Source organism: Mirounga leonina, unplaced genomic scaffold (assembly GCF_011800145.1).
Source record: "Mirounga leonina isolate KUSES-001 unplaced genomic scaffold, KU_Mleo_1.0 Mir_151, whole genome shotgun sequence".
In the NCBI taxonomy this organism is placed as follows: Eukaryota; Metazoa; Chordata; class Mammalia; order Carnivora; family Phocidae; genus Mirounga; species Mirounga leonina.
Window position 1 is genome coordinate 1,082,132 of NW_023270377.1, and position 14,039 is coordinate 1,096,170.

The 14,039-nt window shown below is 64.5% G+C and overlaps 1 protein-coding gene across 1 annotated transcript in view; it reads right to left on the minus strand.

Annotated features, from left to right (window-relative positions):
- GPC1 (glypican 1) overlaps positions 1-13,958 on the minus strand; it is a 27,346-nt gene extending 13,388 nt beyond the window's left edge. Inside the window, exon 1 of the mRNA XM_035006738.1 lies at positions 13,571-13,958. Coding sequence (XP_034862629.1) covers positions 13,571-13,736 — 166 coding nt within the window. The 5' untranslated portion in view covers positions 13,737-13,958. The remainder of the gene's footprint in view (positions 1-13,570) is intronic.
- Positions 13,959-14,039: the final 81 nt, after the last annotated feature.

A 14,039-nucleotide genomic window follows, 5' to 3' on the forward strand; every position in this document is an offset into this window, starting at 1 on the left:
TCCCACAAAGCCTGGTAGCCACGTCCAGAGTCTCGGCCAACCTTGGCCTGGCATCCCAGCCCGTCGCCCCGATGCAGCTTGTGATCTGCCACGTCCACTAACTCTGGATCTCAGCGCCCGTCCCCCTTGCTCGGCCCTCTTTCCACGCCCACTCAGCTTTCCCTCCAGGAAGCCTCCCCCGGTCCCTCGGGGCCACAGCACCTGCTCATGCGGGCAGCCCACCCCGGGGCCTTCCCCAAGTCCCAGGTGGCCACCCGCCGTGGCAGCAGGAACACCACTCTGCCTGCTGGCGGGAGCCTCCACTCCCCTTCTCTTGCCTCCCTGCCAGCACCCAGGCCAGACCTGGGTCAATAAACAGCTACATATGAAGAAACCGTACAGAGACTCTTTGTCCAGGGCTGGCAGTGAAGGCTTAACCCCATCCCGGCCCCAGCACGGGAGTCTCAGACCTCCCTGACCTGACCCCTCCCCAGGGGCAGCAGGACAGCCAGCGGCATGCGGGTGCCATGAGGGGGTCCTCGGGGTGCGTTTGCTCCCCACAAGGGCTCCCTTGTTCTGATGGAGACCCGGCCACCTTGGCGGGAGATGGAGGGCTTGCGGCGCGCTGTGCAGGGTGTTACGATCAGGCCCCTCTTTCTCACTCTACGGCGGGTGGGGCGATGCAGGAGCTGAAGTGCCCAAGGTCACTCAGCGTGGTGGGCCGCCGAACAATGCTGGCCTCCCCCACCCCTCCCACCACAAGACCTCCCCTGATTCCAGTCCTGGGGGGGGGCAGTTCCGGGGCAGGAGGGCGGAGGCGGAGGCGGAGGCAGAAGCAGGCTCGCTCTGCTGCGTGGCGAGCGGCACATAGCCAGCCCGCTGCCTGGGGCCCGCCGTCTCCTCCCCTGGCTGACTTGGTGGCTGCACCTCCGCCCGCCCCTGCCCTCGCCACCCCAGTGAGGGGGCTGGAGATAGAGGACAGAACGCAGGTGAACGGCGATTTAAGATGAACTGCATTATTTCTTAGTATAAAAAAATCTGGCCCCAAAGAATTGAAAGCAGGGACTCGAACGGAATTTTGCACACCCCTGTTCAGGGCTGCACTACTCCTAACAGCCAAAAGGTGGAAACAACCTGAGCGTCCATGGAGGGAGGAATGGAGAAGAAAGTGTGGCCCATCCACATGATGGGATATTCTGGAGCCTTAACAAGGAACGAAGTAGGACACCTGCTACCATGTGGATGAACCCTGACCTTGAAATGTTGTGCCGAGTGAAAGACGCCAGACTGAAAATAGCAAATCCTGTATGATTCCACCGACATGAGGTCCCTACAGTGGTCAGATTCACAGAGACAGAGAGCGGACGCCAGGGGTGGGGCGGGGGAGTCAGTGTTCCATGGGGACAGAGTTCCAGTTGGGGAAGATGAGAAAGTTCTGGAAACAGAGGCTGGTGACGGCTGCACGACAGTGTGAATGCATTTAATGACTTTCAAGGATACACAAAACCAGCTAAAACGATAAACCTTTTTGTGCACATTTTATCACCAAAAAAGCAAGCACCCACCCCCCCATATTTGCTACACACACTAAATACGTGGGGCACGCTTTCACTAAAAGCGTATCTGTTGTTTACTTCAAATTAAAATATTCAGGACATACCTGCACTGTAAGATTATTCACTGCCTGGAACACCAATTTAACCGGATAGCCTGCAGTTTTATCTGCTAAATCTGGCGGTCCTTTGTGGGGTGTGGAGAGACGCCTGACCGAAGTCACACAGGTTCCCATCCTGCAACCCCGGGTCACACGGCCCCGCCTGGGGTCCTCAGACCCACAGCCCCAACCTCCTCAGAGAACACTGGGCCTATCTCAATGAACAAGAAGATACGATCACATCCATCTTACAGATGGGAAGACTGAGGCTAGGAGAGGTTATGTGACTTGCTCAGTGTTTCAGACCTGCTACCTAATGTCGCTGGCCCCCATGCCTCCCTGCCTTCATTGAGGTGGGGGAAACGAGAGCCCAGGGGCACCTGGGGCCCACCGGCAGCCTGGAAGTCCCAGGTATGGACATGAGGCCTCTCCTGGAACACGAGGGCCTAGTGGCAGAGCCAGGCCTGGCCACTTCCACTGGGGGATGGACACCTGCCTGGACGCTCCTGCCAGGAGCACAGACCCACCACCAGAGACAGCCCCCATCAGGCCCTGCTGAGCACAAGGAGGGCTCCCAGACCTGGACCAGTCAGGTGACCTCCCCAAAGGTGGAACCCTGACCTCTTGTGGGTCCTGGGAGCAGGTGGGAATGTTGGGGACCATCCTATTCCCTGGCTTCTCCAGCTCAGTTTCTCAGGGCCGGTCAAGCTGCAAGCATGTCAGAGGAGGGCCAGGCCCCTCAGGAAGGGGGGAGTTCTGCTACCCCAGGCATCAAGGGTCTTGGCCCCTGCCCTGTCCAGCCCTGTCCAGCAGGTGAAGTGCACACATAAAGGCACACGGCTCTGGACAGAGGTGGGATGGTCCTGCCCAGGGCAATCCTGGAGCAGATGGCCGAGGGGACAGAACTAGCTCCACCCCCAGAGAGTAGCCAGAGGGCTGCTGAGAAGGCCCCACACGCCCCCGGCGAGGAGAGGCCCCTCTAACGCAGGCTGCCAGACTCTAGGCCCAACTCCAGGTTGACCGTGAGCGGGGGTCCTGCCGCACCAACCTCTACAAAGGGCCTGTGCTGATTTCTGGTGCCTCCACCCATGGCTCTCTTCCAAAAGCCAGCTGCCACCCTCCAACGCCACCCAGAGTCTCTCATCGCGGGCTGCCGTCCAGGACGGGCTGGGCCACCTTTCCCTGCGGCGCTCAACCGCCAGAGAGCAGGGCAGGCCGGGCAGAAGCGCGGACACCACACACCGTGTGGTGAGGGAAGCAGCAGTGGGTGGCGGAGGAAGGGCAGAAGCCTCTCCTCTAGCCTAGATCTCCGACCCCGGCCGGGGGTCCTCCGCCTGCTCACCAGGGGGCACCTCCCCCACTGCCCCGCTGGAAGGTGGACTTGGGGACAGCACGGGCTCTGGCTGGGCACAAGGGGGCACTGGTTCTCACAACTGTCCATGCAGCAGGCTACCAGCCCCACTGGACAGAAGAGGACTGTGAGGCTCAGAGACGTTCAGGGATTGGCTCCAGGTCACACAGGAAGTGAACATGGGCACCTGAACCCCAGCAGGCCAGGTTTTGGCTTCCTCTGGAGACCTGCTTCTTTCCTAACACGATGACCTGAGGGACAGTGGCTCTGGGACTGTGCGTGTTAGGCCTGCAGGCAGTCTCCCTCAGAGCCACAGGTCACGGTGCCCCTCCCTCTCATGAGGTCTCGCGGACTCTCTGCCTCGAGCCAGCTCCTCTCCTCCTCCTCTAGCTGTGCTCCAGGCCTCCGACTGCAAACTCTCAATCACAGAAGGTGGGACCAGGGAACGGCCCAAGGCAGCGGTCCTGAATGGGCAGCCCAGGAGGCTGGGCCCTTGGGCGCCCCGCACGGGGAGGGGTCTTAGCTCTACAGCCCCGGGCCGGGGGTGTGATCGCAAACCTCCTGCGTCTGTCTAAATTCCCTGGTTGCTTCTCTCGACCTCTTACAAAGTAACACGGGTCATTGTGGCCAGGGGGGCCACAGCTCACGGGAGACCCCCGAGCCTCATCCGGTCCCTGCGCCCACGGCACGGTTTGTGGCTGCGTGTCAGCAGGGAGAACAGCCCAGCGCACAGTAGGAGCTCAGGGAGCACTTGCTGAGGGATGCAGAGAGACTCAGGTTGGAGAGGCCCCATCACCCCCCAGATGCCCCTCACCACCCCCGCCCCCAGCCCCCGCAGGCTCTCCCGGCTGCAGACGCGGCCCGAGCACGGTCTCTTCTCTGTGCCCTGAGCCCACGCGACTGTGTGCAGAAGGCTGCAGACCCCTCTGCAGGTGTTTAGGAAGTAAAGAAGTATGCAGAGGATCACAAAGGAAGCCAGGCGAAGTGCAACCGCGATCAGACGATGAGAAAACAAAGGTGCGACGGGGTGCCTCGCGGGCTTTCCCTGGAGCAGGATCAGCACGTCTAATACCAGCTGCACTCTTCAAGTGGCGCGGAGCGTAGAAGGTATTTCGAGGCGCCGGCGGCAAATGAAAAGGGATGCGAACGCATCGGCAGCTTCTACTGGCAGCGACGGCCCAGATTCTGGAGCACCATCGCCCCTTGCTCCCAGCAACAGAGAATGCTGCATTCTGGGGGGAGGTTAGCACGGACAGAACTGTAATTTCTTTCTCGGCCAAGTTCACGAACTCCCTGAATTCTTTCCCTGGGCCTCTCCGTGCACCCCAGTTACAAGCCCTCGCCTCAAATGACCTGCCTTCACACCTGTGTCCGTCCACCACAGTTCGCCCTCCTTCTAGAGCTGACCCCACCAGCCACACTGCAGGGCTCCGCGGGCCACTCCTTCCACCTCGCCCAGAGCTTTGCTTCAAGTGCTTCTCGTGAGCTGCTGCTGGTATTTCTGGAAGCCGCCTCCTAGCTGTTCAAGAGTGTCCGGCACTTCTCAGCGTCTCTGGCCACCCCAACCCCACCCCTAAGACTCTGTGACGACCAAGAACTCCCCCCCGGTTAACTGCTCCTGGTTGGAAATACCACCTTATCCTATGCCTTTGGCGGTGTGTGTCTGGCCTGCAGCGGCCCCACGTCCCCCAGCCCCCCAGATGCACAGCGATAGGGAGGCGCCAGTCCCTGGGTCACTCGGAGGGAGGGTGCCGAGACATCTGGAGTATCGGGAGTGTGGTGTGGGCAGCCCGCGGCACGCCAGAGGAGGAGGTCAGGGAGTGGGGGAGCTGAATGAAGAGGTTCATCCTTTCAAAACAGCTGCGTTGGTCCAGTGTGTCCCATGCTCCATGACAACCGGGGGTGCGAGTGATCATCTGAGCCAACCCTGGCGATGGGTGGCATCTTCTCTCTCCCCGGGGCCTGGAGGGGGTCACAGGTGGGCGGGATGGATTCCCTGGGTCCCCAGAGCCAGGAATGGGCACTCAGAGCCCCGATGCTTGAGGACACACTCAGATGTCACACACAGCTCACCACGGGGGTCTACATGGCTCCACATGGCGTCAGACACTGAGGACATGCTCAGACCCAGGGATGGGCCTGGACGGCCACTCGCAGGCTCAGGAAGGGGGTCCTCAGTGTTGGGGACGTTGCCTGAAGCTATGCAAGGGCCACCGACCCAAGATCCTGGTGCTGATGGGGAGGGAGCCTGGGGAGGCACCCTACCCAGGGCCCGCTGCCCACCAGGGAGGGAGTCGTGCTGGCCTGTCCCTTCAGGGGTCGGCAGCACCGCCACCGTCCCAGGACTGACCGGCCGGGGTGCAGACGAGGCTCACAATACAGCCAGTGTCTGCGAGCTCCAGCCTGCTCAGTTTGGGAGGGAGCCCCAGCTGAGTTTCTCACTAAACTCTGATCTTCTGGGAGGCAGAGCCCGTGGCTTTTCATATCTGTGTTCCAGAAACCGGCAGAGGGTGAGCACTCAGTGGATGAATGCATGGAAGGGTGGAGGTCCTTGCCCCCCACCTGGCCAGCCTTCCTCACCCTCACAGGGAGGCAGGGCAGTGGGGCTCAGGCGTGTCCATCGGCATGACCAGCTCTGACCTTAGGAGGCCCTCCTGTAATCCCAACGGTCACGAGGGCCTTAACTGGGCCTCATGTGGGCCTAAGGGTTTCCTGGCCCCTTTCTCTCCTGGGCCTTCCCCAGCCCCCCCACCCCGGCATGAAAACCCTCAGGTCTCTGGGACCTGCCATCTCTCCTTGCACCTGTGGGTGCTCTGGAGCCTTGACCTCCAGTTCTCTGTCCTCTGGCTGGCCTCACTCTGGACCACATACCCAGCGCCTATGGGACAGGGCTGCACAGTGCCCTCCTAGTGCCCCCCTGAGGCAGGTGTGCATGGCCTGCCCCCCCCGGCTCCTTTCCAGGGGACCCCTCTCAGGGTCCATTACCCAGTACCCACACCAGACGCCGCCCAAGGGACAGGACTCTGAGCCCTGGGGACTCCTTTCTGGGACCCAGGTTCCTCATCCACACGCTAAGTGGCTAGACCAGATGGTACTCAGCCCGCCCTGCAGACACCCCTGGAAGGACTGCCGAGCGGTAGACCAGAGGAGGCCAGGGCGAGGCTGAAGGAAGCAGGGCCTTGGCACCTCAGCAGGTGGGAAGGAGAGGCCCAGAGCTGAGGCTCCTGTAGGGCCCCCCTTACCGGCCAGGCCAGCCTGCTTCCTCTATTCTGGTCCTCTGGTCCTCCGGTCCCGTGAGCTCACAGTAACCCCCCCCATGCTGAAGGTCCCCTGCAGGGCCCAGGGGCGAGCTCACAGTGCAGCCCACCCCCTCCGTGCTGAGGGAGGCTCGCCTCGTGGCTGTTAGCTGGCCCTCACCTAGCACCCCCGCAGAGCACCAGTGTCTGGTTTTTTGTCTTCCAACCCTCAGCCCCTACCTGGTGGGCCCACAGACAGCCTGGCCTCCCGTGAGACACAGCAGGGGTGGTGGGCAGGGCTCTGGCCTCTGGGGGGCTGAGGTCAGGGCAGATGGCAAGGGAGCAGGATTGATGGAGCCCCTCGGGGCTGCCCTGTCACCCAGCCAAGCCTCCAGAACCCAGGGAGCACTTAGCACAAATGAGCAGCGCGCCTCCTCAGCTGGGCCACCGTACGGGCGGCTAGCTGTGTGCGGGCCCCTTGCTGTCGTCTGCCTCCCTGCGGCCCCAAACCCTGCACCGCCCCCCTGCGTCTCAGCCCCACTGCCTCCCCCCGGAATTCCACCTGGGGGCCTGGCCCGAATGCTGTGTCCCCTGCTTGGGGGCCCCCACTTGTAGGTGGTACCCCGAGCCTGTCGGAGGAACACTGGTGTCCCTGGGTAACAGTGACGTTAGCCAGGTGCTCCCACTCCCACGAGGGTCAGAAGGCCGGCCCCCGTCATTGCCCACCCTGGTTCTGGGCCATGACATAAAGGAGATGCGCTGGCTCAGCAGCTCCAGGCACAGAATGTCAGAATGGGTGGTCCCTGGCCCTCCCACCCCGACAGGGATGGAGGAGTTGAGGCTCACAGGGGCCGGAGACGAGCCACAGACCCAGCGGCAGTCAGGGCCCGGGCCCGTGGTCTCCAAGCACCCCCACACCACGGATGTGCCCCGAGAAGCTTGTGGGCGACAGGGGTACAGAGTGGGCCAGGACTCCTCCCCACAGTCGCCAGGGCCCCTGAGCCTGCAGCAGACACGAGGAGGCATGGCCCTCTCCCGAGGGGCCACGGTCACGAAACACCTGGGCCCAGGATCGCCGTTGCCAGACAGAAAGTACTGACAGCATGGAGCAGATGTGCCGGGCCACCAGCAGCCGCGGGCCACACTGTGGCCCCTGATTCACGCGCCGTGGTCCTAACCCGCAGGATACGGGAAGCTGCCCGTATCTGAGTACGCGGGCTTTGCAGAGGTCACTGGTTAAGATGAGGTCACATGGGAGTTGGTGGGCCCCTAATCTGATAGGACTGCTGTCCTCACTTCTATAAGGTGAAATCTGGAGGCCGCACAAGGAGAACCCACGTGAAGATGGAGCCAGAGACCTACAGGCCAAGGAATGCCGAGGACGGCCAGAGAAGCTGGGAGGGCCTGGAGCAGACCCTGCCTCTCGGCTGCAGGACGAACCAGCCCTGCTAACACCTCAATCCCGAGCTTCCAGCCTCCGAAATGCCAGATGAGAACCTTCCGTTGTGTAAGCGGCCCGGTGCCTGGTGTCTTACGGCAGCCCTGGCAAGCTGGTGCCCTCCCGACCCCCGGCACCCAGCCCAGGCCTGGCACACGGGAGGTGCTTGGAATCATTTACTGCTGAGGCCTGCCCAGACTTGGGGCGCACCCCAGGGAGCAGGGGGAGCTCCAGAGTGTGGGTGGCTGGGGGATGCCCAGGGAAGCGGAGCAGCGGGGCCAAGCCCCCCAGGGAGGATGGAGCCAGCCATGTACTGTGGATGGGCACGGGGAGGACCCGCTTGGTGGGAGGGGGTGTGTGTGCCAGGAAGGCGAGCCAGCCAGAAGCTCGTGGGAGGTGACCCCACGGCCACGGGCAGATGAGGGGATGGGATGAGGCTGACCTGGCCCCCTCAGGGGCTCCTAGACCCACCCACGATTCTAGGATTCCTGCTGGGAGAGCACGTGTGCACCCCTCCCACCCACAGCTTCCCCGGCATCCACAGCCTGTCTGAAGACAGTTGAGGAGGCTGGCGGCCTGGGCCCTGCCCCCCAGTGCAGAGGACACAGCTGGGAGGCCATGCCTGCCCTCACCTCACACCTGGCTACCATGCGCTCCCACCTGGGAAGGTGGGGTAAGGCCTGGGATGGGAGGAAACACCCCCCCATCTGTGCCACCCCCACCCCCCCAGGAGACTTCCGGCAGCTCAGGGCACTTGCCCGGGCCTGTACCGGCAAGAAAGACCGCCAGCGACCGCGGCAGTGAGGAGCCGGGCTCCAGGGTGGGTGGCCTCAGGCTGGAGCCCTCCCGCTCCCGGGCCCGTTTCTTCTCCCAGTTGTGGCCAGTGAGCTGACCCCCGGGCTGTGCCGACAGCCACACGTGATCAGGGATGGCGCCAGCAAGGAGACAGTGGCCGGGCAAGGGCTGAACTAGGCAGCGGGGCCCAGTTCCTCTGCGCCCCTGACTCGGGCTGGGAGTCTTGGTGTGAAACCACACTGAACCAAGCCAGGTCTTGGGAGGAAGAGTCTGGGTTATGAGAGAGGTGCCCAGCCTCTCGCTGCCCGGGCACGTCCAGGCCTGGGAGTGGTGGATGCCGGTCCCACGCCTGAGCTGACTCCCGGTGGCCTAGGGTGAGCCCCCCCTCCCGGCCTGTCTCCTGTCCAGGGCCAGCCAGGCGGACACCTGCGCCTGTGGGCGTGGGCATCCTCCCACGGGCACGGACACACCCACACCGCCAACCGTGCTCTGCTCCGGGCTCTGAAGCCCGGCCAGCATGTCCCCAGTCCCTCTCCCAGGAGGCCTCTGTGGCCTCGAAGGCCCACCGAGCTCCGGCTTACACTGTTCCTTCATTAGTGCCCGCACGGAGCCAGACCGACCTCTCCCGTCTCCTAGGCTCACTCACCGCCGGATCAGGCCGTTGTCCGTGACCCCCAGCCCAGCGTGGTGCTGGGGACATGCTGGCTCATTGCACTGGCCAGTGGTCCGCAGCCGGGCCACCCTGGGTATACCCAGGGGCCGCCTGGCTCACGCTATGGGGCCTGGGAACAGCCCTCCTTGGCAGCGCAGAAGCAGCAGGCCCCGAGGCCCGCCGAGGAGCCGGCCTTCAGCAGGCAGAGGATGCGGCCCAGCTACGCCCTGTCCCGATGGACGCAGGGAGGCCAGATCAAAGGCTCAGGAGGAGTTCTGGTTCACACATGTTCAAAGCTGGCCTGAGAGAGGGAGCCAGGCATCAGGAGAAGGCAGCTGGTGGTCCACCATGGCCTGGCCTCGGATTCCTATTACAGGCCTCTGGACTGCGAGGGCTCGAGGCCTCCAGAAAATTTAAGAGCCCAGAACAGGGGAGCAGTGAATGACACAGGCTTTGGGGTCAACAGACTGGGTTGCAGTCCCTAGAGCTCCATGTGGCCTACGTGCGCTGAGCAGTTACGTGGCTTCCCTGGGCCTTGGTTTACTCATCCGAAAGTCAGGTCTACAGACACCCTTCCACGTCCGATGCGTCAAGCAGACAGTAACGAGAAGACACGTGCACTGGGTCTGGGTCCTAATAAGGGCTCTCAAGGCTGGAAGCCACTGACCGAGGGGGTCTGCACGGGCCCGCAGAGACCTCGGGGCAGGGCAAGGGGGAGAACATGCACCGGGGCCAGCTGGGCAGTGCGTGGCGCCGGCGCCCCTCCTGGGGACCGTCAGGGGGCTTGTGACTCTTCCTCTGTCGCCGGTGAAGAAGCAGAGGCCGGGAGAGGCCAAGCGGGGCGGGAAGCTGGTGCAGCAGGACTGACATCTGAACCGAGGCCCAGGACTGACATCTGAGCCGATGTCCCTCCTCTCTCAGGATCATGGCAACGTGTCCAGCAAGGTGCTCAGACCATTGCGTCATACAGGTGGCCCTGCCGAATCCTGGCTCCCTTGGGCCTCCCCCCGTCTCCAAGCTGGGGATGATGAAACCATAGGTCCTCGAATGGTGGAGGGCCAGAGTGGCGGCACGGCTCGGGGCTGAGGACCGCCTGGGGCCCTGGGCCATGAGCCAGGCGGCTTGTGAGAGCCCCACAGACCACAGCTCAGGGACAGATGCTGGGTGGGTTCTTTTGGGCCCAGCCAGGATGGCCCTTTCTGGGGTGTGGGGAGCAAGGCCAGGGCTTCTGAGGGCGCTTCCCCAGAATCTCTCACCACCCATGCAGTCAGGCCCATTTCTGCCAATGGGCCTGAGGGGTGGTCCCTGCTGGGGCTTCCAAGGCCCACTGGTACCCACCCATGCTGGCAGGTGGGCCTCAGCCCTGGGGCAGAGGGGCAGCCAACCAGTTCTCATTGCATGGACAGCCCCCTCTGACCTCCAACCCCCAGTGCTGGACCTCTAGACCCCTCCTCCGCCGCCCAGGCCCTTCGTCTGCCCCCGCCCACCCTGCGTGGCTTGGCAGAGAGTGGGACACGTGTGGGTCCCCTGCAGTGCTGACTGAGAACTTCCTTGGTGCCGGGAACTGGGCCAGCTTCTGTCGCCACGGCAGAGAAGTGCACAGACAGAGGTGGTCCCTGTCCCCAGCACCTCAGGAAGGGTGAGAGCCATACAAGGGAAATCCCTCGAGTGTTGGGAGGCCGGGCCGGTGTGCAGAAATGTCTGGGAGCCAGGAGCAAGCTGGCTGGCGAGGGCAGAAAACCTGCCAGCACCAGTGGGCGTGTGTGACTCAGCATGGGGCTCTGCGTTTGCCCGGCGCCCGGCAGAGGGGCCCTGGACGGGCTTGGACTCGTGGTCTCACTTTCTCTGAAGCGCTCGAGCCCGAGGGAGTTCTGGTTCACACACGTGACCGCGAATCCCCCAGGCCCGCTTCCTCACCTGTAAAATGACGACAGCTGTCATCACTGAGTGCCAGGCTCGGCCGTCCAAAAACATCCCCCCAAGTCCCGAACTGGAGCCCTATGTGCCCGACATTCCCCACTCTCACAAGCCCGCCGCCATTCCTGGCCCCCAACAGAGGCTGTAAGCACCACCCGCAGACCCAGGGCCACCTCCTCGCCTCCCAGCCGCTCCCCCGGGGCCTGGGCCAGCTGAGTCAGGGTGGGCTCGCGCCAGGCAGCGACCCCAGGGCCCGGCGCTGGAGAAGTCCGGCGGCCAGGCCCCTAGGAGAGCGGACGCAAGCCAGGGCGCCCCGAGAGGCGCGGGCGGCACGGGGCCACCAGAGGGCGCCTGGCCCACAGAGGCCAGCCCCAGTCGCAACAGGAGGGGACACTGGGCTTGCTGCTGCCCCGGAGGTCACCCTGTATCCTTTGCTCCACGTGGCGCTGGCACTCATCTCAGCGCCTGGCCCTGTAGGGCCCTCTGGAGTTCCAGTGCTCATTGGGGCTTTGGCCACAGGGGGTCAGGGAGAGGAGCTCTGCTGAAGAAGCCCTTGGCCCTAGGATGGAGAAGCCTTGGGGCTCCGGGAGGAAGGGGCCCTGGCAGGGAGGACGGTGACCCTGCCCAGAGCGCAGTCCCTGGCGTTCCAGGCCCGGAGGAGGGTGGCACCTGAGCCCTGATCAGCACGATGCTGGGACAGCTGCTGGGTAGCCATCCTCGCCCAGCTGGGCCCATCACACTCACAGACTGCAATGCACTTTGATCGTCCGGGGTCCCTAATCCACAGCATCCCAACTGAAGGGGAGCAAGGCCCAGCCCCCGGCCCCCAGCTCAGCCCCAGCTCAGTGTCCCATTTGCCCCACTCCCTCGCTGCCCTTCGCAGCTGCCCAAACTCTGCCACTCTATCTCTCGGGCCTAACCAGGACAGAGGCCCGTGGATTCAAGTAAGTTTAGGATGGTCCCTAAGGACACAATGGCCAAGTGGGAGAGGGTTCAAGAAGGAGAGGCACAGGGGAAGGCTTCCATCCAAGATCTGGGGCTGGGAGGGGGGGGCAGCTGCTCAGTCGACCCTGAGACCCAGGCCTGGGGCAGGATCCAGCGGGAAGGCCAGGGACACGCAGGCAAAAGTTCCTCTGTTGGTGTGGGAGGAGGGGCAGTGGTGGGCAGAGGGCCCCGGAGCTCGCCCCAGGCACCCAGGCATGCCCACCCGTCCCACCAGAGATGCAGTCCTGACAGTGACTGGAACTCTCAGCAGAGGGAAGCACAAGAAGGCCTGCTTTGGGGTCCTTGGGTGGAGGCGCTCTCCAGAACCTTGGGGGGGCAGCTATGTCAAAGGATCTCTCAAGGCAGCCCTCTGTGTGTGACCTTCCAGGGGCCAGGGGGCCAGAACCTGGCTGCCTTCCCCCCACTCCCCAGCAAGGCAGGGCCATGGACCTCACACTGATCCACGCCTGTCATTCAGAATTCCTGTAGCCGTGGTCATTCCCTGTCCCCCGTGTCACCATTTGAGCGGATCCCTTACTTGCACACGCTTCCCCCTAGTTTGGGAGCAACCCCCTCCCTAGAGGAATCTGGTCTGCTCTGCTGCTGTCCACTGTGTCCCAGGCACCCCACAGAGACCCAGTGTGCTTCCCCACACATTTGCAGTTTGAGGAGCCTGGGGGTCCGGGTGGTCCCTAGGGCACTGTACTCCACCCCCCACCCTCACATATCCTGGCTCCAAAGCTCCTCAGAGGCTTGCAAGGAGGGAGTGGGCAGGACTGCAGGCAGCTGCAGGCCTGAGGATGCCTGGGAGGGTCAATGCTCTTACAAAGAAAAGACAGGGCCCCTGGGCGGGATCCAAGGCACCGACCACCTGCAGCTCGACTCCCCCGCCAGAGGCAGCCCAGAGTGCCAGGCAAGCGGGCCAGCGAGTGCAAGTTCCCTGGGCAGGAACCCTTGCTTACTGGCTCGAGGTGGCAGAGGGCGCGCCTCGCCCCCACCCCCAGGCGCACAGCTCGCACCCTACCTCGCAGGGGCCCCACTCCCGCCAGGAATGGGGGGCCTCTAACTGAACCCACCTAGGCTGCCGTTGCGGGGGATCCCACAGGAATCCTCAGGCCCGACCCGAGGCGGCTCCCGGAGAGGCCCGTACAGCCAACTGGGAGTCCCCAACCTGCGACCGCCGTCAGCTGCGCCCGGACAGCCAGCCCCGCAGTCAGCCCAGCGCGCCCCGGGGCTCCGACTCCCGCCCCGCCACCGCGCTGGGCCGAGCCAATGGCCGCAGACGCCCAGCTCTAGCTGTGGCCCTGGAGGACGCTCCCCGCCGGGGACCGCCCAGCCCACAGTCCCACGAGGAGAACTCCGCGGAGAAGGCGCCGGTGTGCGTGCTGGGGGCTGGGGGGCGGCCGAACGGAGCGCAGGAGACCCGGGCGGCACTCGGAGGCGAGCGCAGGAGACAACAGGCGGCGCGATCCGGGTGCAGGGCAGACCAGGGGAGAGCAGGAGTACGCAGGAGAGACCCGGACACGCCGGGGTCCGGGGCCCCCGGGGCCGCGCCCTCACTTACCCGAGATCTCCGCCTGGGGCACGTCGCTCAGGCTGAAGCCCTTGGCTCCGTAGATCTGGCGGACTTCGCTGCAGCTCCGGCTCTTGCTGGCTGGGTCCCCGCGGGCGCAGGCGGCCAGCGCGGCGGCCGCGCAGAGCAGCCACCAGCCTCGGGCCCGCAGCTCCATGGCGGGGCCGGGGCGCCCCGGCCGCCCGCCCGCGCCTCTCCCGGATCCCGCCCGGGGCCGCACAGCCCCCGCCCGCGAAGGGCAGAGCCAAGGTCCCGGCGCGTGCGGCTCGCGGTCCGCAGGAGGCGGCGGCCGAGGAGGCGGCGACAACAAAAGCCGGCGGCGCGGGGCGCGCGGGGCGCGAGGTCCGGCCGCTCGGTCGGGCGGCACAGAGCGCGTCGGGCGAGCGCGCAGTCCCGGCTCGGCGCCTCCCCTGCCGGCGGCCCGGCCCCTCGGCTGCCGGGGAGGGGGCGGGGCGGGGCG